The sequence below is a fragment of the Apus apus genome, chromosome 6, assembly GCF_020740795.1.
Source record: "Apus apus isolate bApuApu2 chromosome 6, bApuApu2.pri.cur, whole genome shotgun sequence".
In the NCBI taxonomy this organism is placed as follows: domain Eukaryota; kingdom Metazoa; phylum Chordata; class Aves; order Apodiformes; family Apodidae; genus Apus; species Apus apus.
Window position 1 is genome coordinate 18,165,520 of NC_067287.1, and position 27,747 is coordinate 18,193,266.

At 38.1% G+C, this 27,747-nt stretch overlaps 1 protein-coding gene across 2 annotated transcripts in view; it reads right to left on the minus strand.

Moving 5' to 3' along the window:
* Positions 1 to 10,067: 10,067 nt before the first annotated feature.
* KCNH7 (potassium voltage-gated channel subfamily H member 7) overlaps positions 10,068 to 27,747 on the minus strand; it is a 213,884-nt gene continuing 196,204 nt past the window's right edge. For both annotated transcript variants that reach the window (XM_051624143.1, XM_051624144.1), the window contains 4 exons: positions 19,064 to 19,315; positions 14,888 to 15,056; positions 11,449 to 11,641; positions 10,068 to 11,059 (listed from right to left, as the gene is read on the minus strand). In XM_051624143.1, the coding sequence (XP_051480103.1) occupies positions 10,793 to 11,059; positions 11,449 to 11,641; positions 14,888 to 15,056; positions 19,064 to 19,315 (881 nt within the window). In that variant the 3' untranslated portion in view covers positions 10,068 to 10,792. The remainder of the gene's footprint in view (positions 11,060 to 11,448; positions 11,642 to 14,887; positions 15,057 to 19,063; positions 19,316 to 27,747) is intronic.

Sequence of the window (27,747 nt, forward strand, 5' to 3'; positions counted from 1 at the left end):
CGTGTATTTAGCACAGGTAAGTCAGGCCTGGTGTACTTCTACCACAGCAATCCTTTACAAATTCTAAGAGTTTTCAGACAATAAAAAGGCACTTGTGACCTACTTAAAGAGGAAAAAAAAAAAAATCATCAATTCTAAGTTGTATCAGCTGCTAACAAGGCTGCACATATGATGGCTGAGGCCCTGCTTTGTCCATTGATGATGCAGACATCCCGACTCTCTTGCTCTCTTCTAGCTGGGTGCTTACATTCCTCATAAACTCAAGGGACTGAGTCCCTTTCAGACGTGACTGAAATTGCTCACAGGGTTCATCAGCAGGGGCCCTGGCAGAGGCAGGGGAGGAGCTCAAGGCCGAGACGCCGCGCGGTGCCAGCTGCCCTCCCCGCACGGTGAAACTCGGGGCGCACAGCTGAGGGAGGAGCCGGCTCAGACACCAAGGCCGAAGCAGACGCACAACCCGTGTGGCTGCTCGGGGCCCGCGGGGCCAGGCTCGGCGCTCACTCACGCCAGCACCGAGTCCCCGCCGCGGGCAGCCCCTGAGGCAGAGCAACCACCCCCAGCCGGCCGGGAGCGCCGGGGCGGGGCCGCGCTCGCGCCCACCCCGCACAGCCGGGCTGGGGGGCGGGTGCCCCCCCCCCTTGCGGCCTCCGCGCCCCGCCCCGCAGCACGACCCGCCCCGGACCCGCCCCGCAGCACGACCCGCCCCGCAGCACGACCCGCCCCGCAGCACGACCCGCCCCGCAGCACGACCCGCCCCGCAGCACGACCCGCCCCGCAGCAGCCGCCCCCGGGCTCGGCAGCGCTTGTTCGAGGGCGCCGGCAGGGAGCGTTCCTGTCGCCGGGCTCTGCCGGGCACACGGGCAGGCTGGGATGCGGTAGGAGGTCACGGAAGCTTCCTTGCGGCGCCTTGCGGTGCCGGGCTGCTCACCTGGCGGAGCCGGGGCCGTGGAGGCAGCGGCGTCTGGAGGGGAGGCGGCGGGTGCGCGAACCCGCTCCCCGTGGGCCCGGGCCGGTCCGCGGAGCCGGGGCCTGGTGCCGGACCAGCCCAGCACAGGAGGGGGCCCCTCGGGGATCGGGGTCGCTGCTTGTGTACTGCCCAGATCCGGGAATACAGTTTTAATGTGGTTATTGCCACATCATTTTTGGTGTTTCCTCGTGGGGGAAGGCAGCGATGGTCACAGACACTGCACTAGTTTTTATGAAAGTAGCATCGTAGGATGGGCTGGTGGTACAGCTGGAAACACCAGTAGTAGTTGGAAAACGGGAAAGCACAACTACAACACAAAGATAAATTTGTAAGAATAGGATGCTGTTTGCATTACAGATCTTTGAGCAAAAGGAAGGCTGCATAAGAGATGAAAATAAATATTTCATTTCTAATAGTTTTAGCTACTCGCTGTAAGTGAAGTCGCTGGAGAAGCTTGTTGCTTAGTTCTCATGGCACTGGTGTTCAGTAGCTTCCATATTGCTCAAGCAAACAGGATCTTCATGTGCTGGTTTGTAATTTTTAGTTCAATTTAAATCTTTACTAATACTGTGCTTGGTGATCCTAAAGTCTCTTATGTTCCTTTGAAATTGCCTTGCAGTGCTATAGCTGAAAATTATTGTGAAACTGGCACAGGTGATGCTGGTGGCTTAGCTTCATTCAGGTTATTAGATTCAGGACTGCTTCTGCAGTTGTCATGGTTTAACGCCAGGCCAGCAATGGAACCAATGACAGATTGCTGTTAACCCCCCTCCCTCCCCTCATAGGGAAAAGAGGAGGAATAAGGGAGAGAGACTCTATGGGTTGGAAACTAAACTACACAGCTTTAATGAGACAGTAGTGATGAAAAGGAAAAGTAATGAAATATATAAAAATACATATAAATATACACAAAAGCACTATCAGGCGTTCTCCCCCACCCCCCAATAATGCCCACATCACCACCAAAGCTGCAGGGCAGGCACTGGGAAAGTCCTGGACTTGACTTCTGACATCAGCACTGTCCTGCACAACATTCTGTTCTTAAAACTGGAAGAGTATGGATTTGGTGGGTGGACCACTTGTTGGGTAAGGAACTGGCTAGATGGTTGCACTCAAAGCGCGGCGATCAACGGCTCGATGTCCAGATGGAGACCTGTGACAAGAGGTGTTCCCCAAGGACTGGGGCTCAGGCTGGTGCTATTTAATGTCTTTGTTGGTGACATGGACAGTGGAATTGATGCACCTTTAGCAAGTCTGCTGATGATACCAAAGTGTGTGCTGAGGTCGACATGCTGGAGGGAAGGGATGCCATCCGGAGGGACCTTGGCAGGCTTGAGGTGTGGGCTCATGCAGACTTCAGCCCGGAGAAGAGAAGGCTCTGGGGAGACCTTACAGTGGCCTTCCCATAACTGAAGGGGGCCTAAAGGAAAGCTGGGGAGTGGCTTTTTTACGAAGGCTTGTACTGAGACAACAAGAGGTAGTGGATCAAAACTGGAGGAGGGGAGATTTAGGTTAGATGTTAGGAGGAATTTCTTTGGTGTGAGGATGGCTTCATTCGTGTTAAGCTGACCACCAGCAGTATGAGCACTAGAAATTGGGGCTTTCATTAAACTTTCAGTTTCTCAAAAGGAAAATTAAGATAAAGGTATGGTAATAATTCTGGATAGTGTGTTTAACTTAATGCATACAACTGTAATGAAATAATAAAATATCTGTAAAAATAAATTATCTTAGTGTTAACATATAGTTTAATTTGCATTTTAATATTGAAAGTGTTGGTATTCACCGTTCTATTCTACTGCAGATTATTTCTGTGCATAGTTCTGATTGTTAGTCATGTAACTATTTTATTGCTATGGGAAGTCATTGCTGGATCACGTAGTAGATTGTTGAAGTTACCTGTGCAACGTAGGTAGCATTTGGACATGCTCTAATACTATGAAATGAGATTGAGGAATCAGTTTTGTTGCTAAAAAGCAAAAAATCCAAAAATCCAAAAGCAGAAGCAGCTTTGACTGTCTTTTCACACAATTTTGTGAATGCTTTTCATCTAGCAGATAAGTTATTTCTAATATTTAAAGCTGTGGATCCCTCCATCTGGCAGGATGGAAGTAGGCCATTCCTTCTGGATATTGCTGATGGTTAGTGTAACTCTGCTTGTTGCACTTCCAGAATCTCAAAACACTGACTTGCCTGTTACTTCCTCTTCCAGTTCTTCCACTTCACCACAGCTTTCTGGGTGCTGGAGAAGAGGAGGATCACCAACCCAAAGTTCACATTTAGAAGGACTGCTGGGAATGGAACCTATTGTGGAGTTTTCATCTTCCTGCCAGATAAGACGTGCACTTTGAATGTATACTTTGGTTTTTTTGGTGCACAATTCACAGCAATAAATATTTTTTGCATTTTGCTATATTTAGAGGCATGGCTTTTTTTATCTGTATGTGTATAATTCCCAACAAGTACATTTCTGTGACAAGCTCAAGATCTTAATGAAAAGGAAGAGCTTAGGGTCCTACATAACAGGCTGTGTATTATAAATGGGTAGCTTGCATACACAGCTAGAACATCAGATACCTTAAATGCTATATGCATTTTTTTTCATTAGTAGTGGCATACTGTCTCTGATGCACACTCAAAAATTCTGCTGCTTTGAAGAAACTAGGTCAGTGGATTCCATTAAAAAAACAAAATGGTCTAGGTAAAACTCTCTTCCTGTCCAGCTTGTTGCAATACAGTGGGTTTTTTTGTGTGTTTTTGTTTGTTTGTTTGTTTTGGGTTTTTTTTGAGAGTTAAACTCAGATTATCCTATTTGAATACAGGTGGAATCACCTTCAACTGCTTGTATTTGTTTAATCCCACCTAAAGCTTTTCCCCAAGAAGGTGTGGATGTGGTGTTCTGGATATTTTTTGTGTGTATTCTTTCTTTGTTGTATTTTTTTTTTGTGGTAGGTTGTTTTTTTTAACTTTTTTTTCTTTTTAAGAGCTCAGTTTATCTAAGAAACTTTCAATGGCTCTTCATCTGTAACAGTAAAATCACTTGCTGAGTAGGTCTTACATGGGAAACCCATTCCATGATTCACTCTAAATTCTCTAAAAGAAAATTATTCAAACAAGAGAAGCAGTTTTGATAAAAATATTTTGTGAAAATTTAGGTCTCAATGGATAGCAACTGTCAGCTTTATTACCCAGATTTTTGTAACTGAAATTTATATTAGATTTTTAATTCCTTAGTCAGTGAAATTATGGGGAGTGCACATAACTCCCTCTAACATAAGTAGAGAAAGTAAAATAACTTTCAGTTTTGAGTGATGGAAAAAAATATGATGCATGGAGATTGCTGTGTGCATAGGATTTTTTTAAAAGATCCAGTTGTCTGTTCTCTGTGCTTCCAGCCCGTGAGTGGTGTCATGTGTAATCCTGCACTTTTCTGTTTATTCCCATGGTGATATAAGTCTACTAAATCTAATGATTTTTTTTAAATCTCAGTGCATTTGATTAAACTTTTTTGGATCCCTGCTCATAACTTGCATTATAGTAACTAAACTTGAGGCAGTCACAAATTAAATGTTCAGATCCTGTTGCTTATGACTGAAATACATTAATTACATGTATTTGTGTATATTTAAATTTCTTACAAGTAAGTTTTCCTGGTGATATAAAGTACTGAATATATACACAGTGTACAAGTGCTTTTATTTGTGCAGTCAACAATTTTCCAGGAGATTTTTTCTGAAAGCAAAATAATAACTTGTATTATCTGAATTGTACAAAATCTATTATACAAACAGGATTTGCTGCAGTTCATAGTCGTGTAGTATTTCTGTAGACTAAGTTTTCACACTTTCATTGTATTTCCAACTTTACAATATTGTAAAGTTTCAGTATAGAAAATGTAAATAACACATAAAAGAGGCAAATGGCTCCTATGGGGGGCTTTAGTTTAATTAATCTGATTTCCATTCTAAAAAGAATAGCCATATTCTGCATTCATGAATAATCAACTTTCCAAGTGAGCATTACAAACCTCCAAGTAGCTAGAATAAAGAAAAATGTTTCTTCATTAATAGTTCTATCTATTACTCATACATAGAGGTACAGTGAGAAAAAGTAAGCTTGCCATGGAGATGTCATCATGCAATTACAAGCTCTGGGATATACTTCTTTAGTATCATTGGTAAAACTTGGAGTCATTGTGATTTTCCTGTGAGATCTGTAGATTTTTTTACATTTTTTTTCCCCCATTAAGCTATTTGCTATTAAAAGTCTAATATACTTTTTCAAGTTTAGAAAAAAAATAAATGTGTAGAGTAGATGCAGTATGTAAGTGACACCAGGACTGCTGTATTATATAAGTACATGTTCTTCCTAATAAAACTGAAGGAAATTTCAGGTTCAGAGTAATCATGTTAAAGAACCTTCTGCATGCTTTTTTTATTCTGAATAAGTAAGAAGCTACTTAAAAATTAATTCTGCGTCTGGACAGCTGTTGAAAATATGCCAATGCCTGCATACCAAGTCTGTCTCCAGTCTGAATAATTTTTACAGTTTACCAGTACTTTAATTCAAAATTTGATGTTAAATTTGAAACTGAGACTAGGTTCCTTGCTGTTTGCACATGGCTGCTAGGTGCTACAGATCAAACAAGTGCACCCCTCTGTATTTTAGTGGCATTTGCATTAGTGATATTGAGGTAAAAATAAACCAATAGGGAGCATCAAGGATGCATTTTTGTTTGTATGCAAAAAAGGAGGTGGGGAAAAAACACCCAAATCTGGGAACTTCATTACATGCATGATTACAACCATATGGAGCAGTTGCAAGTAATGGTGTGGGTTTGAATAAAGTGTCACAAAATATTAATAGTTTTAAAACAAAAAACCCCAAGCTCCCAAACCAGTAGGTTCAGCACACAGACCTTGCTTATCAGCTTTCACTTGTAGTTGCTCCTGTTAATGAGTGTAGGTTAGTGTTTCCTGCTGTGTCAGTCACTATACTGCCCTCAGTACACCACTCCTACTGGAACTGGAAGCTCTCGGTTTGTCTGGAAGTGGAGGGCAGCTCTCTCTGACATGAACAGAATTAATCTACACTTGACCAAGGGTAGCACAAGATTAATTTGGCAGCAGTTTCCTACAAGCAAAGTTCATTATCCTGCCACAGATAGAGTGCAGTGAATGTAAAGCCCAGTCACAGGGCTCAGGAACAAGTATTGATTCCTTCTACAAAGAGCTCAGTGCTATGGGTGCTGAGCCACAGAAATGCCAGTCTTGGTGAAAGAAAAGATGAAACTCTTAGAACTGAAGTGGCTTTTTCCAAAATACTGTCCATTTCCATAATTTCTCTCACCAAAATTTTACTGGATTTTACTCAATTCCAGGTGACTGAAAGTATGCTGCTCTACAGGAACTAAGAACTCTGGGAATTGTAGCCTTTTAGAAGCCATTAGCTTTTTCTATGACAAAATGCCATCAATTTGAGATTCTGAAAGATGTAAGAGGGAGGAAAAGAATGTCTATAATACTACCACCAAAATGTAAAAAAGTATTTTATGACAAATAATTAAAGTTGGCAATGTCACAATGAATTACCAACTGATATGTGTAATTTCCCAGTACAACTAGCTTGGAAAATATCACATGTGGTGCATTTTAGGAACCTGTGGATGTTTTTGTGGAAAAAAATTCTTAGGTTTTCCTTAATGAAGTAAATTTTTGTAGTTGGTGATACTGAAAATGCCACTTTACTGTTGATGCCACATAAACATTTTAGAAGCATCCAAAAGCCAATTTCTGGCTCTGCAGAAGTATTGTTTAAAATAACAAACTGTTTCTCTAAGACAGATCGGTACATGGGGAAAGAAATAATTCTGTGTGTATATATTTATAGAGCAAATAGATGAATGGAGAAGAGGTGGCCACCACCCAATTCCCAATCTGAGAAAAATGTGATCACATATAGCTGCTCACTCCACTGGAAAGAGCGATTTTGTATTAAAACTAACATATGAAAAGTGAGACTTTAAATACTAGCATAGACTTCTGTTCACAGTGTAAGGATAATTAACAGAAGAGTATAGAAACATTAAAGCTTCTAATCTGCAGGGGGTTAGTATGTACAATTTCCATTTGTGGAATCCTGCCTTTTGCTACACTGCTAGTGCAGTTTATTCTAGTTGTGCCCAGGCTAGCTCAGCAGATCTCAAACTGGAGGACACAGAATTAATCTGTGGGCAAAACTCAAGTTTCTTCACCTTATCAGGCAGCTAGAGGCCATGTGAAGCTTTTTGGATGTTACTTATTATGTTCATGAGTCACGGAGAAGTCATGAGTGATCTGTGCTCACCAGAGAGATTTCTAGGATATAATCTGCAGTGGGAGAAGGGAAGACTGGTTCATCCATGGGCAGCAGCTGTGAGATGGGAGACTAGATAACATGTTTTTGCTGAGTGAAATAAGTGTGGGAACATGAGAAAAAGACATGCCATTCATCACGTGCTTCCTGGAAAACAGCAGAGTTAGGTAGGTCAAGATACTAGACCATGTATTACTGTAAACCTGTGCAGGTAGATGGATGTGCCATGCAAACAGTGCAGGTTGCTGCACAGCTCATATATTGAAAAACATCACAATCTATTGTTTGCTTTAAACACTGAGCTAGACCCAGGGCTGGTGGAAGTTAGTGAACTTCATTAAGGGCTCTGCTGATTTGTACCATCTCACCTCTCATGTTTGGAGTGATTGTCCCAGTTGCTTTGATACTTCAGCTACATTAGCTATTCTTGATTTTCCAGGATACTTCTCTGTATCTACAAGTTATACATATTTTTAGCCACAGGTTTTAAATGTAAATCACTAAGATGAATGTTCCTAAGCTCAAGCAAGACTAAAACTTATCTCCTACAGTCCTGAAAGCTGCTATAGGTATGTGGCAGCAGTCTGTTGTCATGTGTGGGTATGCAATCCTTATGTTATACCAGCTTGATTGGGATAACACAGACCCATCTCTATCAAGTCAGAAACAGACTGGCCTTAAAGAGAACCCTGCCCAGGAAAAAAAAAAGAAAAAAAAGAAAAAGAGACAATTTTTGCTGATTGAAAAAATATAACACACTTCCAAACCCAACAGTTTCTACCTGTACACAGAAGAAAAAAACTTTGAGCACTGAGTCATAAACTGCTTAACAGTACCTCAGAAAGAGTAGATGGCATCTGAGAAGGCAGATCTTTCCTTGGCAGGGAAGGGGCAGTTAGAGTATTGCCAGCCATGTTGTCATCCTTCATGTTTTGCTTCTTCAGTCACTGGCAGATGTCTAGGGAGCTTAAAATCTCCATAACTTTGCGAAGTCTCCCCATTTAAGATTTCTCGTATTGATAAATACAGACAAAGTTAAGGGAGGGAACAAAACCTCTTTGAGCCAAGAATAGGAGGAAGGGATGGAACTTTTCCTTCACTTGGACTGGTGGAAATAGTTGTCACTTTTCCCCAACACTCTTTCCCCAGTCCACCTGTTCTGTGCAGTCTCTTTGCATTAATGTTAAATACCAAGCGATGCAATTGGACAAAGGGCATTTTGTAAAGCAATGCTCATGCATTATTCTTTTTTTTCATTAATTTTATTTTTAATCTATACCAGACTGTTTTAAATGTAGCATACCACAGACTTTTTTAGAAAATGTGCTTGTTCTTTGTAACAGACATGAATATTAGTTACTAGATTGAGATAGAGCAGAAGTTGTTCATATTTGCTATTTAAAAAAAGCAGGAGCTGTTTTGATTCATTATTCAGCACTCCTGTTTCAGTGGTATATGCAGGCAGAGATTCTGACTGGCCCAGTGATGCTGTCACCTAGGATCTGATCCTGCAAGGCACTAGGCAGTGCAGACCTCCCGTCCTTGTGGTAGAAGTAAGAGCAGTCAGCATGTTGTAGCAGTTGGACCTTTCAGCAGTCAATAGCAGCATGAGGCAGAAGAAAATCTGATCTTGTATGGGAAGGGTTGGTTTTTCTTTTCACTTACAAAGGTATTCAGTTAATTAATTTTTATATCTTTGTATGCAAAGCTAAAGCAGAGCCTTGCTCAGTCACTCAACATGCACATTAATTATAAATAAGGGAAGATTCTGCCACTGTGAGTTTATTAACTGGCTGTGTATGACTAAAAATGTGTTTTTTCATTCTAACCTCAATTTATAATATATGTATCTATTAATGTGAGGGTTGACCACTATTGCATTACATTGTAGCACTGGCGTATAACAGAGGGTTTAATTTGGTTTCAGTTAAATAAATAAAAAAAACCCCAACAAACAACTGCTCCCCTGCTAACTAGATTACATGCTTTTCTGAAACCAGTTTTAGAGGCATTTCACATTAAAGCATTCAGTTTAGAAAATGGTGAACACTTTTAAATATTTGAAAAGACTATTAAAAAGGTCAGTTCATTCTAAAATAAACACAACATTTGAAGCAGAATAATATTTTAATAAAATTAAATCTAAGTATTCACAGAGCATTTTGCACATACAGTACATACTGTATTTAAAGCCTACAGACCTTAAATAATTTTATTCTAATATAGTCAGCTTTGGACACAAGCTAAGCTTACTCATTTTGTAATAAGAAAATTTATAATTGTTCCTGAAAGTGATTTTACATATATACATATATATATCTATCTATCTATATCTATACTCCTACATGTTAGTGTAGGTATATACACACACTTGTGTGTATGCGTGTATATAAATATATACACACATATATACACACATATGTACATATATAAAATACACACATGCGCACATACTGGAATGTGTGCGTGGTGTATGTGTGAGTCCACATACATATATAGCTATCTGGGTCATTGTAGAGGGGCCTGACAGTAAAAACAGATAACTGCAAAAAACCACCCTAATAATTATAAAACAATAATGTGTAAAGTATTTTTTAATTAAACAAATTGTTAATAATTTGTATTGAACAAAAGGAACACAGTCTTCTGTTTTATATAGAAATCAGATTTATTGCATTTGATTATGTCTGTGTGACAGATGAAGAGTACCTGCCTGCTCGTGACAGCTAACTTCTGTGATGCAATTTTGTTTTCTAAAAGTGCTGGAAACAAATTATTCAATTAATGCAGTTTTGTGGAAGCAACCTATGGTGATACTTTCCAGCATGGGGCTAAGTTTTCCTGTCTTAAAATACAGCCCCACTTCAGCTGGTTTGGAAGGAGGCTGGTTTCTCTGTCCTAATTTTTTGAAACCCAGAAGACTTGGTTACCTTACTCTTTCTCTAGATTCTCAATCACTGTGATTTATTGTGAAAAGCTCACTACAAGAAAGGTATATCAATTTTCCAAAGTGAACTAGAAAAAAATTTTGCTTGGATTTTAGTGTGGTCAGGTAGGAATTTTTTCTATGTGAATTATTGTTATTTGTCTCCTATTTGTCTGAAGACATGTCCACGATAAAATACTATTTCCATGACAGCAGTAAATGGTAATCTCCATGCAATGTAAACTGTAATTTCAGAACATGCATGTTATTAAAAAAAATTAAAAATATAAGGTGCCTTGAGAATGCTGGCAGTTTTACATTTGGAACATACAATTAGTGTGTGTGTGTATATATATATTTACATCAGAACTGCTCAACTTTACCTTGCAAGCTTCGGATTTAGGAAAATATACAGTACTTTTGCATATAATGGTATATTCCTTGTAGCCCCTGAGTCAAGTATAGAGGAATTAAATAAAAAAAGGAAAAAAACCCCAGCCATTAAAAGCACTTAGATTTTTATGTGAAGTAATAGTATAAAAGTATTATTTCCCAGGAAGACCAGGATCAGAAACATGCCTATGAAGACTCAAGATTCCTACAGTGCTTAGTGAAGATTCTGGCAAGGAAGGGTGCCTAATTGGCTGGAGATAAGTTTTACAACGCTGTGGGGGACACTCTACAGACCGGTCATGTTCTTGATCTAATAAAGAAGCCAGGTTGTCTTCTGAGGCTGTGTTAAGATGCACTCCACTTGAGAGGGATTCTTTGGATTTAAGTTTTGATTTTTCAAGGTCTAGAAATTCAGGACACTGGAAGGGAGGAGAAGAAACAGGATGATAATAATTAAATCAGTCTTTTCCAGGCTCTTGTTCTTCTCAAAATTAGCAAATGCAGGCAGGTCAATGCTCAGAAAGTGTGGTTTACACCCATATCTGATATCTGTCATTTCTTATAACTTCTTAAAAGAGCATGATAATTAAGTAATCCATCTGATTATAAGATCACTGTATGGGTCTCTACATCCATCACAGAAAAAAGTAGCCTCTGAAGCTGTGCTATTTACATCCACTGTGGAGGTGCTAGGTCAAAATGATAATTTCATATTCCTTATACTAGTGAACAAGCACCTAGATTGGTATGCGTTTCTTCCATCATAAGGTAAAAAGGTTAGCAAACGTCTTACTGGACATGTACATACCTGAGATGAAGGACTGAAAGTTCTGTCTGTTTTAATCGATGCTGCAGGCTGAAGCTTTTGTATCACCCGGATTGCTGGCTGCTGATACTCTGCACCTGCAGCCACCATGCTATAGGCAGGTGGGATGAGCGTTGACTGCCTTTGCAGAAGCTGCAGGATGGTTTGGATGTCAGCAGTCATTTGGGATTCAAGCCTGGAGAAGTAGCACAAAATCCATTAACTTACGGTAAGGAATAGCACTGATTACAGATGCATTCAAGAAGGACCAGCAACTTACTAATAAAAAGCACAGTGCTGCTTGGTGTGACATGACCATGTCCTATGTGGGAGAGAACAGAAGAGGGAGTAGTGAGCCCTTCCAAAGCTTGCTGTCTCCCTTTTCTTTGCAGAACGTAGCTACATGCTTGTCTCTGATCTTTTTGCTACATTAACCCGGAGTACATTACTGTTCTTTATGTTTGCAACAAAAAGTAACACCGAGGATCAGGTCTTTGGTTGAAATTAACTCTAATAAATGTACTCTCTTAATTGTAAGGAAATTGATTTGTACTGGCTGAGGGTGACACGCTATTTCTGATGTGACAAGTCTGACACTCCCAATGCTAATACAATGCACTGAAATAAGCAGAAAACCACATTTATGTTTTTCCACGCTTAGAAAATGAAATATGCTTTCAAGATCACAAAAAAACCAGCTCAAGTCTCTTTGCTGTGAAAATGTATTCAGACTCATTCAGGCCTCAGAATTAATGTCAACATTTCTGAGGTTCAAATTCAGTAACTTTTTTCTCTTTTTTTCCCACCTTTTCATACATTTGTATATGACTTCTGAAACACTTGAGCTGCTTATGTCGTCCATACTTACAATTCCATAGTACTGAAATGATTTTCAAATGGTCTTGCTGAGGTCCATGACAAACTCAACAATAGGCCTATGGTGCCTCCCCAGCTGCTGGAAGGCTACAGAACATGCTATGACAGACTGTAATACAGATATGGCCTTCTGTATTGCAGCTCATCTTCTGACACAGTAAACAAAGATTTGTCAGCAGCCTCTGATGTTGTGAATATTACTACTTGGGCTCCCTACAGCAGCAGAATTGATCCTGATTTTTGCTTTTACCAGGTGCTTCACTGTTTGGTATTATTTTTTATCATGTTTCAGTTGTCCATTGCCTTTGTCATTTATTTATAAAACCATCTATGAAATGGATCCAAAAGTATGCCCAAAGGACATTTAAGGTGCTGTTTCTTCCTTTATGAGGAAAAGCTGGTTCTATGGCATCAGGTCTCATAAAGAAAGGCCCAGACATGGAAGTTGCAGCCAAACATGCCCCCCTCGCTCTCTTGTTCAGCTCCCTTGGGTTCTTTGCTCCTTGCAAAAGTGCTGATCTCACACAGGCGTGATGCTGATTCCACAGGGGTAAATACTGCAGTAGCAGCAGCATGCTGCCATCCAGAGACCTTCCATCTGCTAAACCTGGGCCTTAACATCTCAGTGAATAAAAGGGATTCAGCACTGGAGTACTTGTATCAACAACAGTTTTGGCTTTGAATTAATTCTAAAATTGCTCCCTTCTTACTTTGCTAGCACTTGATGGGAGTTGTGTCTTACTTAAAAATCAAAGAGTACCTCTGATAGTCTTTATTTTCATAATTGCATAAATAACTTCTCCCTCCTTTATCCAAAATTTAAAATATGCCCATGTCATGCCACCCAAAGGTGAACAAACAGGGGAACCTTAGATGCTGGGCCTCAGCCTCCTTGAAATTCCAATTGCTTAAACAGGAGAAACAGAGATAGCTCTAGGGATGTATTCCTCGTACAATGGATTCCCAGTCTTCTATATAATTTAATAACTTGAGTGTTTTGCCAAGTCTCTAACTTGACATGGAAAAGATCAGGAAGAAGTGACCCTGCTTTATAGTCCAGAAGGTAAGATCTGACATAAGCAGGATAGAAAATTGTCTTTTATATTCATAAAAGACCCAGCACAGCCCCAAATCCTGAAAGCATGAAAAGCCTCAAAAACACATGAAAAAAGTTAAAGAATAAAATTATTTAATAAAATCCATAACACTTAAAATCTTAGTTTATCAGCAATGATAATATTTTCTCACTCAAAAAAATACTGAGAACTTGCATAAGAATTGGCTAAAGACTATGAGTAAATTTGAGATATAACTTCAGTTTCAAGAGCTTAAGACTTAAGTAAAAGAAATGTAGCTACACAGTAAAGATGGGGAACATGCAGCTGTTTAGTTACGTGACATATACATTTATTTAGATTGCTCAACTTTGCTGCAATTAGAAATTACAACAATTTAGGCTTACATGTTAAAAATGTCTTTTTAATGTACTACGTAGTATATGGAAATGAAAAATACTATAGTTTTATTGGCTTATGGTAGATGAAGGAAGCAGTATTCTGCTAACCTGGCTTTAAACCAGTTGCTAAAATATACAGCACAAAATGCCAATGAAGAGCTACTAAAGTATAATTAAGGCTGAGTGTGTGTCATAGTATTTGCCATGGAAAAATATTGAAAGTAATGGAATTGCAGAGTAAAAATAATAAAAAAGCCACAGACCTGAGCACAGGGCAATTTGAAATTAAGTTAAATGACATGGTAAATTATAGTGTAGGATGGATCAAAAATCAGTAACTGTATTTGTAATATGCTATAAGTCATGCTGCTTAGCTGCCAGCAGAGTAGTATTATCAGAGAGCAAAAGAGAGAAGGAAGAGATGTGTTATTAAGTAAAGGTAATAATGGATTCTGACAAAGCAAGCATCTAACAGTTAATAGTCTTTTGCCTTTGCATACACCCATTTCTTACTTATTATAGAGACAGTTGCAAAATAAGTTAATGCATCAAAAAGTGAATTTCCCTTTTTAAACAAGGCATCTGGTTTATCTCGGCTTTTCAGGAAAGAAAAAGTACTTCAGATATTGAAGATCCTGAAAAGTGTAATTTTATGGACATGTAAACATCTAGGAATCACTGTTGAGGGAACAGCATTCTGAGTGAGGCTAGATTTAAATTTACAGCTTCTTTGTTAAAAGCTTGTTTTCTAAATGGTCAATTGAAAGGCTCTTATGCAAGGCAATTCAGAGTAGCTAATGTGGGTATCTAAGGGTAAGTGACATGAATATTCTGGCAATGAATTACAAATTTTGCACCCAGCATAACCAGAATAGTTTTTTCAAGAATCTGGAAAATTGAAATTAGGTGATACTTAGGCTCCTCATACTACATCTAGATAACAAAGTAATATTCCCGTCAGGCATATTTTTGTAGTTTTGAGCTTTTGAATATCTGAGTGCTTTTTAGAAACTTCCTGTGCAAATTCATTCCTCCTGTAGCATCATTACTATCAGTTGCATTACGTACTCTCTCATACATATCCCTTTTTTGGTCATACTCTGTATTTACCTGTTGAGTTGCTCTTGAAGTAAATCTAATCGATTCTCCACTTCCCCATATATAAAGTCACTTTCAGTTTCACAGATGCCCCACGTGACATGGGGTAATGCTGACGGAGCCGGGGAGTCCTGGTACTCCTGGATGTTCTCCTGTTCCCAGTCTCTTTTATCAGTGATATCTGATGAAAAACAAACCATATATGTTGTTTCACATATGTGCTGTTAGAGAAAGGTTGGCACACCTAAAGCAACCCACTTACTGGCATTTCTCAAAACTATGAAAATCAAATTGGCACACTGCCCAAAGAACTATCTTCGTTCCTTACTACTATTTACAGAAAGATAAAAGTGGTCACATCCAAAAATTATTGAATTCTAACAAAGCAATAGCAGCATACTAATATTTTGAAGCTGTAGATAAACAAGCAGTTTTGTCTAGTCAGCATCATCAGAGTCCTGCCACCAAATGGCTACTATTTCTTTAGGGTTTTTTTTTTCATTATTTTAGAAAATGATGCCCCAATTTTGTAAATTATTCATTTATTTATTTATTTTATTTTTTAGAACGTTATTTATCATGAGATGTATTAGTTGCACATACCCTTATCCTATATAGAATCAAGATCTTACTTTGAGCTTTGCAGAGATTACAGACGACGTACTTAGGATGAACAGTGCTTTTTCTATATCTGTGACCAACCCCCTGCCTCAAGCCTTCATTACTTTGAGTGAATCTGTTGTCATGCAGACAGTTAAAAATTGCTCAGTACCACTCAGGTTCTCTGCAGTGATTAAAAAGGCTGGTAAAACTTTAACACCTGTTCAGAACAACTCCCATTAGGGCTGTATTTGTAACTATTTACCTAAAAGAATACAGAATATATTAGAAGTTCTTACTGTACTCATGCAACTGCTTCAAGGTACAGCTGGGCAAAATCCTTGACTGCTTATAAGGTGTCAGCCTCTGTTGTATGAGCAGTTGGATTTCAATCTCACATCCCCCAGTAGTGCCTGAATGGTTTCCTCAGAGCTTCTCCTAACACTTCTCTTGGCTCTGCATGCTGATAACCCAGCACAGGTTACATTCATTTCACACTTGTGAAATTTTTCTAAGCAACTATAGCAGCCAGAGAGCCATGTTTCAAAGAAAAGCAAAAAAAATCACAGTGTGGGTGACATGGGAGAGGTTTGTCCAAAAGCTATTAGCTAATCCTTTTCAAAAACATCTTTGAGCAGTGTTGGTCTAAGAAAAAAAAAAATTAAAAAATCCTGCTCAGATTTAGTGTTAAAAGCAGATTTATCCAGGAAGGGGAGCTCTCCCTACATGACTCCAAGTGGAGGAGGAGACTTGCTTCTCATTTTTGTCAGAGAAGGTTTTATGGAGCTGTAGAAGGCATTCACATTTTATGTGACATGACCTATAACTGATTGGATGCACTAAGCAGAAGGAAGGGGAAGGAGATTTCATCTTGGCTAGACAGAAACCTCTTCAGCTTCTCAGCCACTTAGGCCAACAGAAGGAAAGAGGTAGGCAGTGCCAGAGATGCAAATAATTTGGTTTTAGCAGCCACACTTGGCATGATTTTCAGTGTCCAAGGAAGTTGGAAAGCTCTCAGGAAAGTGAAGGGAGCAGCCTATAACACATTAAGGGGTAAAATTTTAAACTATGGGTGCAGATACAATGGATGTTGTAAATCCAGCGGATTTACTTTTAAACAGTGGATTTCCGGAGCAGAAATTGAAAGTATAGGCTGTACATTTCACTACTTTTAAATGTCCTGTTGAAAACAAGTTGTTGGTTATTTTACACAATAAATAATTCAATAAAATCATGTATTTTTCAGTGCCATGAATTATACCAGGGAAATCACAGCTGGTTTTTTGGTCCAGAATGTGTATTTGTAGACTATTACAATCAATATTTAATTTCTGACAAGGAAAATGAATTGGCACTCAACTTATAAAGTAAGGTAATACACCATAAGCAAGTTAATACACTATAAGATACTGTGTTGTACTGTTCTAAGCCTCTTTTCAGGTACTTTCACATACATGAGTATCCCCAGAAAAGCCCAACAGCAGTTACAACTCTATAGCCATGTTCTTCCAGAGCTTGAAGAATCCTAGACTGAGAACTAAATCAATAAATGTATAACTTGCTTCACTTGAACAATTCAAGTATAATTCTTGTAGCCCAAATGATTGCAAAGTAAAAACTTAAAATAGCATTTTTCCACAAGGTATAGATTACCAGCTATGGGAAAATTATCAGGTCTTCTCAAAAGAGCCATGTTTTACCATTAACCATAATTGCATTTCAGCATATGAGAGAGAAGTTTATTCAGTTTCTGCCCACATTATCCAATTCATTATTAATAGTGTTTCCATTCAAAAACATTATTGACCAAAGCTTAAAACAAAACTAAAGATAATTGAATATCTATCCATCACAGCGGGAACGAATTCTGGTAGCTTTATACAAGCGCATTTATATTGAAAAATTATATATGTATTACAAACATACATACAAGCAGAGTCTATTTCAAAATTTTGTTATGTTTATGAACAATTTTATAGTAAGTTATAGCCTATCTCTAACTTATAGCAGGAATAAGAATTTAATTTAAAACATATCTCAATCAAAACTGATCCTATTTTATTGACCTTGAAGTTTTTATGAAAGTTGCAAGAAAGGTAATGAGCTTTCACACACATTACCAGAAGTGCTAGATTACAAAGCAGAAAAAAAAAGAATGTGGTCTTAATCAAAATATGTAACCTTTAAACATGCTAAATTTAGCTCAAATAAAATCTGCATTAGGTTGCCTTGGAAAATGTTGCTATAGCTGCAAGGACACATTTCTGGCTATTGGGAGGGGAAAGGTATGTTTTCAAACTGCAGTACATATGCAACAAGTTTTGCAGTGCAGATTTATGTAGCTCTAGCCTGAGGAGACCAGGCTTCACATATTCATGCCTTTGAAATGTAAAAAATATATTGTTAGGCTTCATTAATCATTAGGATTGTTTAAAATTATAGCCTAAATGCCTGAAGTTTATTGAGTGATGGTTAAATTGTTAAATTGCCTCAATGGAAAAGAACTGATGGGGAAAACAGCATTAAACAGTAAATAACAGTAATTCTTCCCTTCAGACTGAAAAAAATTAGAATCAAACAGCAATATTTAAATTGTATATTAACCCAGGACTTTTCATTTATTTCCCTTCACATTACTGAGAAAATGAATATTTTAGCATATTAGATGTCATTTTAATTATGCAATTTAAGTCTTTGTAAAATTAACTGAGGTTGCTTAATAGTTTTTGATTATGTGTCATATACCTGTTTCATAGAATGGTTTGAGTTGGAAAGGACCTTAAAGATCATCTAGTTACAATGCCTGTGCATGGGCAGGGACACCTCCCACTAGATCAGGTTGCTCAAAGCCTCATCCAACCTGGTCTTGAAGACCTCCAGGAAGGGGGCATCCACAACCTCCCTGGGCAACCTGTTCCATCATCTCACCAGTCTACAAAAGGCCAAATCTTTGTTCTTGTGTTCTACTTATGGAAGTCAGGATTTGGTCTGTGTGATGCAATGCCACTCCTTTTAATCAACGTGCAAAAAAATGGAGTAGCATTTATTATGACATTTTTTTAAAATTAATTTTAATTGTGACTTGTTAATACAGAGAATGAAACTAATTACCTGAAAACATTTTCTTTGTGCATATGCATGTACAGCCATCACTAGGTTAATCTAGCTCTCATTATCTAGGATTTTTTACTGTCAGCCAACCCTGGCACATCAAGCAACCTCTGAGGGATTCTTTACTTCTTTGAATGCAGTTCTCATCCATTGGCACTCAATGAAGTCTAGGTGACAATTTTCAAGAGTTTGTTTGCATGACTTTCCTAATGCCATTCAGTTACAAGATTATTTATTAACAGAGCTTGGAATAGCCTTTTGGAGATTCTTTAATCCAGTCCTCACTAACTACATTAATCCTCTTGAGAAATAATATTTTAAATGTTTTTAATCGAAATTTTTTTTTCTTGTTAAGCTTTAAGGAAACACAAGTAAATATTATGTAAAGAATCAACAGAACCATTCAGAAAATTGTTTTAATAATCAAACTAAAAAGATGTCTACTCAAACTTTACAAAATAGCATCAGCTAGATTACCTTTGGAAGAATTGCTTCTTTTGTCATCTGGAGCATGAACCATTTCCTCAAACTCCACCTCTGTGGTTTTCTCTGCCATAGATGGGTAATCGGCTATCCCAGAGAACAGCGGCTTTTGCTCATCTTCGGTGGAGGACACAAAAGATGATGACCCACTTTTTTTCTCCTCAAAGTGTTTCTTAAAAGATTGATAGTATCTGATGGTGTCACCTGAGGGTTCAGGATCACTCTGATCATTCTCTTTGAAATAATCTGTTAAATAGAAATAATTGTGTACAATAATACATAGTTCATGAAATTATGTTCTAGTTTATTTTGGTCTGAAGATGAAGATTATTATTATATCAGGTAGGAAGTCCACTGTCTATTAGAATAAATTATATTAAAGCCTTTTTTTGATTCCTGTATCAGAGGAGATTTGTATTTCTTTTAAAGTAAAAGATGACATTTTCACGTATTCATAAGGATTCAGTCTCTAAACCATAACTCATTATGAAAAAATTTGCTTATATCAAAACAGCAAAAGTTTTATTCAACACAGCCTTCCTGTTTACTCACTGTTTTTTTTCCATGTGAAGATGAGATTTGATAAAGCCTTATATTCCAAAGTTTTTTAAAAAATTATTATTTCATTCCCTCTTCCAATTTCTCACATTCTTGGGTATTTCTCACAGTCTTGACAGCCTAAAAGCCATGGATGTCAGACTCAGTATCAGAACTACCCATTTAAGTTATGCCCACATCAGGGTATCCTTGCTGATTCTTTTCCCCAAAAAGGCAGATATATTATCAACCACTCAACTTCAAAATGTCTGGGCCCACCTAAGTAGAGAGCATATTTCTCCATGCACATTACTGTCAACATGTATTCAGGACTGATATGGTAGAGAGAAACCCTTCTGGTACAAAAAGAAGGGAGTTCCTTGTCTGTCTCTGGGTTCATCTCAAAACAACTTTCCAAAGTAGCCCAAATTCCTTAGTCTTTAAAATCATGGCAATTCTCTGAGCATCCAATCTTTTCAATAAGAAAAGTACATAACGTGCTGTGATCTATGGTAGCAGGATACCAATCAAGTTGAGAATGAAGCTTTCATTAATCACATTCAAGGTCTGTAGCAAGGAACAGCAGATTCAGTCCTCTTAAGAACTGGCAAATAAAACTAAATTTAACGTAGATGCCTTTAAAAACACATGGTAAAAATTAAATAGGATTTAAACCCAAGAAAAAACAATTTCCAAATACAGAGAACTCCTGATCTCTTTTCTGCGTAAACTTGAAGCTAATTTCCAATTAAATAATTTGCCTTACCTATTTTTAGGAATTGTCAAGATAATCCCAGTTCTGCTATTTATTTAAAACATATATTAGTAGGGTAGTCTCAACAACATACAAATACTGTAACTAGTTTGTATTGACTTTCTGGGGAGACAGCATGATTTCCCATCTGCTTCATGCTAATTACTAATCAACATAGCTCTGAAATGTCTGCAGTCTACAACCTACAGCAGTGGTTAATACAACATTTAGTATATTCCCTAGGTTTCTTCTCTGTTTTTGGTCACTATGAGGAAATGAAACTATGGCCTCATCTAATCCTCTTTATCTGCAGATAAAAAGAATGCAATATCTGTACAGAGCACCCTGCAGAAGTCCAGACATCTGTGAGCATTGAGGGCAGGTAATGGTGAACAAAGTAAAACCCATACTAAAACAAGCCTCCTGTAACTGTACCCTGTAGAGCAATTAACAGTCCCGAACTGAAGTGACTTTGTTTGGCTTCTGGAAAGCAGGATTACCAGCCGTAAGTGGTACTGGTGATGCTCTGACACTGTGAAGGCATCAACACAAATGCAAATGGAGTGGCAGTGTTAAAGCTCTTGAGGGATGCTCAGACTGGAAGGCCAAGTACCGTGTTCTCTGCAATCTCCAAAATAGTACAAAAAAAACAAAATAAAGCTTCATGAGAAGATTCTAATGTAAATGTCTCCCATGGTTTTTCTTGTGGGGAATATATGGTAAAAAATATACAGCCACGCTACAGTAAATTGTCTTAATTATTTACTACTTGACTGATTGACTACTTGACTAATTACTTACTACTTGACTCTCCATCCTAACCCGTTCCCCACAACACCCCAGGATGCCATTGCCCTTCTTGGCTACAAAGGCACATTGTTGGCTCATGGTCATCCTCCTGTCCACCAGGACCCTCAGGGTCTCTCTCCTACACTGCTCTCCAGCAGATCAGCCCCCAACCTGTACTGGTACATGGGGTTGTTCTTCCCCAGATGCTAGACTCTACGCTTGCCCTTGTTGAATTTCATCAGGTTTCTCCCTGCCCAACTCTCCAGCCTGTCTAGGTCTTGCTGAATGGCAGCACAGCCTTCTGGTGTGTCAGCCACTCCTCCCAGTTTAGTGTCATCAGCAAACTTGCTGAGGGCACACTGTTCCCTCCTCCAGGTAGTTGATGAAAATATTGAATAGTACCAGTCCCAGTACCAGTACCAATCCCTGAGGGACTCCACTAGTCACAGACCTTCAACTAGATTCTGTCCCGTTGACCACAACTCTCTGACTTCTTCCTTTTAACCAGTTAATGGTCCACCTCACTACCTGATCATAAAGACCACACTTCCTCAGTTTATCTATGAGGATGCTGTGGGAGACAGTGTCAAATGCTTTACTGAAATAAAGATAAATCACATCTACCACCCTACCACCATGTATCCACCATTTTTTAGAGTAATTTTTTATGATCATGGGATTTTGTGCACTAACGGTAGCTGTAATGAGTACCCTGTGGAATACAGATCAGTCCTGGGACTAATTTTAAGAAGAGGTCATTGAGACTCTAATGAAAAAAATTGTATAGCAGCTGAAGCATATCAGATTGTCTTATCTGTCATATATTCTGCTAACAATTACACTGCTGTAAAGCCAGGGCAATGCAATTGGTATCCCTGTGTTTAGTCTCCATCTACAGCAGAACAACAAAACATTATTTTTCAAATGCTGCCCAAGTATAATGAATTCGCCGGGATTAGAAGGAAAGTGGAGATCTGTTGAATGTAGGGTCCTGCCTATTGAAATCAGGGATGATTTGTTCATCAGCTGATCTATTTCAAAATATGCAACTTTGGCTTTATTGCCATTGCTTTATCTACTAACCATCTGACTACATGCTGAGCGTAAAAAGTTGTTTTCCATTTAAAATATTCTTATTTGCTGTTAAAGATTATTCTGTCTGGAGAATAATACTGTGATACTCTGCACCTGGAATAGGAATTAAAATGGAAACTGCATGTTTTATTGGGCTCTTTGGGATCTGATGGTGGTACAAGCTCTGTACCTCAGCTCAACAGCCTAGCAGTACCTGTGTAGCTCTGTAGAAAGATGTTACAAATAATAACTAGGTAGTCTTTTATTCATAATTTTTCCTTCCTTTTCTAATGAAATCCAATCACTGTTTTGGAATTAATTTTTCAGAAGAGAAGAATTTTCTGTGTATGTGTATGTTTGGGTAAGTTCACTTTCTATGACACAGACTTGACATTTCAAAAGGTTTCATTTCTCCCTTCAGTTCTGTTTCCAAAGTAAATGTAATCTCTAACCTCCTCATCCTAGTGTTTCCTCCTTCCTTTTCCAGTAAGACAAGTTTCATTCTCTGATTGTTAGAAAGTATGTCTGAAAATAATTATTTTGTAACTTCTTGCTTTACCACACATGCACCAATATAATTTACACACTATGGGACCTGTTTTAGCCTGTTATGTGCTGGGATGCCTGCTAGGTGTACAGACAATACCCTCTGACATTTGCTGTCTGGAAATTCCAAAATCTTCATATTAGTTGTCGGAAGGTTTGTGTCCTGCTTTCACACTTGCAGTGGCAAAGGAAAGGAAGAAATGGGGTTGCCATGAGATACACTGACAGAAAATCCAGCTTGGTGGGATGGTGACTGGAGATCAAACAAGCTTCTTTTGCATGCCAGAGTCACCCTGTGGTATTGAAGTTTTGCCTTATTCACAGTGGCAGTCTGCATCATCTAGACATGTTTTCTCTTAACTTCTTACTTTGCTGCAAACAATACTGGTGAAAATGCCAGTAATATATTACATGTAGAGCAGCAGTACTGCAATTTCATTAACTGGAACTTGTCATACTTAATCAAGCTAGCTATGTAGCCCAGTGTTTCTGAAGAAGGCAAATTTTTACTCACTTTTTTAGCTATCCAATAAGAAGTCCCATAATATGCCTAGACAAATTCAATTTTGTGCAGGAAATGAGGTGAATGACTTCCTCATCCCTTCAGAAAGCAATTTATATCCCAAACTATAAAAAAGATAATTCTTGTCATTAACATGATCTGCATAACTATAAATCTTTTCAGCAGACACGACATCTTCCCTTTCTTTTGAAAAAACCTAGCATATTATTTTACTCTACACCAAGTCAGTCCCTTGGCAAGGAGAAATGTACTCTGTAACTTGGAAGGAGGGATGGCTGATTGCTCAAAAGGTCTGCAGATTTTCAGACTCCCAACAAGTATTTTGGTTCAAATGTTATTAGCTCTTATGTGATATTCCAAAATATTCCTGTGGAGGTCAGTCTGTCTTTCCTACATTCGAACAAAATATTTGCGAGTCACCATGACTATTTATTATCTGTTCTTTAATTTAAAAATGTAATTTACCTTGTCAGAGAGCAGAAAAATGCCATATGTCCCAACCCAATATTTGGAGTGAAAATTCAGTGACCAAGCATTTCAGATAAATACAATACCACAGCGTTGAAAAAGTGCAAAAATCTCAAAGATGTCCAAAAACCAAAAGGTGTTGAGGCATAATTTGAACACTGATGCTCAAACCATGCATATGTTTTCCACCATATAGATGGGGAGTAGCATAAAATCAATCAGGAATAATGGTTATTCTAAGTCCTGCAATCACTGCTTTTCACTTAGTAGTTTAAGAACAATAAAATTGATACATAATATTTATGTGATATCAAAAATTAATGATATCGGGGAGCAGGACCAATATATAATGAGGGGTGATTCCAGAAAAGTCTGCACAAGTTGTTTGCAGGCTAAGCTACTCTATAGTACCTTCTGAGAGATGAGGTAATACAAGAATATTAAAAAGGAGGAAGCTGACTGCTTGTGAATATAAAAATGAAAAGCAACCCAGGATCTGGTCATTCAGTAGGTAATTGTTGATATGTTGCAGATATACCTTTTTGCCATATTTTCCAAATGTTTAAGCAAACAATAATCTTTATTACTTTGAGATATATTATTATGACAATGAAATCCACAGACATTTCTGACACTTGTTCATGTTGCCATCCTTTCTTTGACATGGGTATTTCAGATAAGGTTTCTTAACTCAATCTATAATTAATATTTTTACTTGAATATTACATTCATACAAGGCTGTTCAATGACAGACTTCAGAATGGATTTTTAATTCAAAAGTTCACTTTTATTGCTTAATCTTACTGAATTAAAAATCCTCAGAGATAAAAGTGTATTGATTTGCTAACAGTCCTACAGAAAACAGTATGCGGAATGGCAGGGGATATATTTTCTAAAGAAAGAAGGATGTAATCCCCACAATCTTTTCAAAAGTGTGACAAAGAACAGATAAAATTCTGGACTTCATTTTGCATGCAACATTTGAAACTAGAGTTACTCCACTTTTGCTACCAGAAAAGTTGTCTGAAAACATATTATGACTTTGTCTATAGAGATATTTACCCCTTCTCAAACATCAGAAAGTACTATATCTTAGTGCTGAATTTATTTAAACATACGCAAGATGTATAGAAAACTTGAATTTTAGGGCTTGAGCTCTTGTCTTTCAGAAGCAATTGGGCCTACACTCAGCCTCAGAGACCTGATGCTGCATATCATGACATCTGGATGTTTGTCAAAACCAGCCTCAACTTGTGTCCTGACAAGGAACATTTCCCGGGAAAGGTCACCTGAAAGTCCATTCCAGAAAATGAACAACTTGAACAATGCACTCTACCATTTTTCAGCTGAAGAGAAATGTGTCCATTGTCAGGACAGTCTTCTATTGCTGTCATGATCATCTCAGGTCATGACTGGTGATCAGGGGAGCAGAGAAGTGCTGCCTTCATAAACATTTTTGAGTGCCTGCTGAAAACATAGCTTGCTCCAACATCTGCACATTACCAATACTTCCCTGAGGACAAAACAGTACAGAAAAAAGCAAAAACTTTTAAGGAAAGTTTAATCATAAAGTTTTCATAACTAATAACTTGAAGGAATAGAAAAGCATAAATCAGTATCTCTAGAGGGTTTTCTTGCTCCTTGGTGAGACACCATTGATGGCTATAGCACTGTTCACATTAACACAATGTCTAATTATTAGTAATAGAAAAATTGCCTACATTTCGGATGGGTTTTAATGTATGAAAACTGTCTGGTAACTCACAAATGTGGGGTGCATGAAAAAAGAAAAGTAGTTTGAAAGCTGTGCAAAATGTCTATTGGATAGCCTGAGAGGTTCAGATCTTATTATATTCATCTCTGCTGAACAAATAACACTTGGTATGGTTAGGAGAAACAGTTGGTCCTAACGGCCTGAAAACAAAATGTATTGTTAATTCTGCTGTGCACTTTGTATGGTGAATGTCTCTGAACAGGAAAACTATATATCACATATAGTAATAATGCTTAGTGCAGTGAGAAAGTTAACACAAAGGCTGCCATTCATATACACTTTATTAGTTTTATTAATCTAATTCCATAGTATTCTAACGTGATGGTTAGTTGCAGCAGTATTCCCTTTTAAAAGTAGAAAATTATATTTGCAGGTTTTAGTTTAAAATATATTTAGAGGAAGTAGTGAATCTCACAGTACCTACTCAGTGATAAAGGTATTGCTTCACATTTGGGGACCACAAGTTTTTAAATTTTAGAAATAAAAAAGCAATTTTGCTGAAAATTTCCAGTAGGCTGGAGGAACTGAACTGGAGAGACCTGTTCGAATTACTGCTCTGTCTCAGTGCTGCTTGTGAGAGCTTGGTAAGTTAATGTGTCCTTTTATGTGTTTCCTCTCTGAGCTATGAAAGTTTGGATGATTCTGGAAATACGAAAAAGCAGAAGATACTGAATCCTCTCCCAACAATCTAAACTAGGGACTAAGTAGCTTTTCTGTAAGGATCCACGTTCCTTTTTTTTTTAAATTAACTAAGAAAGGAGTTAGTTTTGAATAACTGAAGTTGAGAAAGGTTTAAAAAGCTGAGAGTTTAAAAGTTGGAGTGAGTATGCAATCCTTCATTTATTCTTTTGTGCCATTTTTAGTACAATGAGATACTTTGGGGTAGGAGTGACAGCCGTATCTCTGAATTTTCATTGCTCTGCCTGGCTTCCCATCAACTTTAGTGCCAATCAGATAACAGAAGGACAATTCTTGATTTATACTTCAGGAAATCATACTCTACTTAAAAAATCAGAAACAAGGAACTATAAATATACACCTCAGAAGGAATTCAGGCCAAAGGCCAAAGCAGTTTTCCTATCAAGATTAGAATTATCTTTTTTGGAGGAATTCAGCTTTCACTGTAGTTCTATTATGATTTTTATTTATTTATATATTTTTTTTTTCTGCAAAGGATGGCTGCAGGTATGTGTGACTGCATACAACATTTAGATCAGATTTTGTCTCAGGAATCAGCCTCCCTGGGAGCATCTCCTGGAAACTAGACTTTTCTGTGGAAGTTCTCTGGGGTGGCTCCTAGACACTGTGGTAGCAGCAATAACAAAAATAGGAGCAGATGGAAAACTGCAGTGATATGCTCTCTGATGACCATATATTTTTTATTAGGAGTTTCATGCTGAAGGGAAGATTGGGAGACATAAGGTCTTGTTTCAAGCCATATGCTGCCTACCAAAGTAGTAGTTGTTTCCTGGTCATTTAGCCATGTGACACTCTGAATATTAGAAACTCTTCCCTAATTAAGCCCAAGCGAACCTCATCAGCAAAATACTAATAGTTAAACACAGTAAGAGCTTTAATTTTTGTCCAGATTCTTACTTTCTTGCTGGGGACACAGCACAGTGCTTGACTGAGTAATTTATTCATAAAGTAATAATTTAAATAAATAAGCTCCAGGAAGGGGGCAAGAATGGGAGAGGGCAGGGGGAGAGGGGATGTTTCCCCATTCTTTCGGTACTGGTTTGCTTCACACTTTTAGGCAAGAACAATCAGTGCATGAAAGATTTCTTTGTCTTCTATATTGCCAGCCATAGCCCCTGGATACCTTTTGTAATAAAGCCATGTTAATATGTTTTGGCTTCTTAGCCTGGAAAGTACCTACAAGTGCCGCACGCTTAGGGTAGATATACTAATCAAGATTCAATTAGAAGTTTTTTAGAGGTCTGCCCTCTGTGCTTACTTTCAGGATAGATCAGTGGGTGTGTTTGGAAAAGTCTGGTCAAGATGCATAACTCTTAAAAATAAGTACAATGTACGTTTACATGGTTAACAATATGCTAAAAATGAAACACTGCAAAATGCATTTTATACCCCTCTTGATTGTAACAATCTGTGTCAACAAGGACAAGTGCATGCAATAATTTTATAACAAAATTTCATAAGAACTTTCTTTTGTGGCCTTTTAAAGTCACATGCATGGAATTTGCTATGAGTTC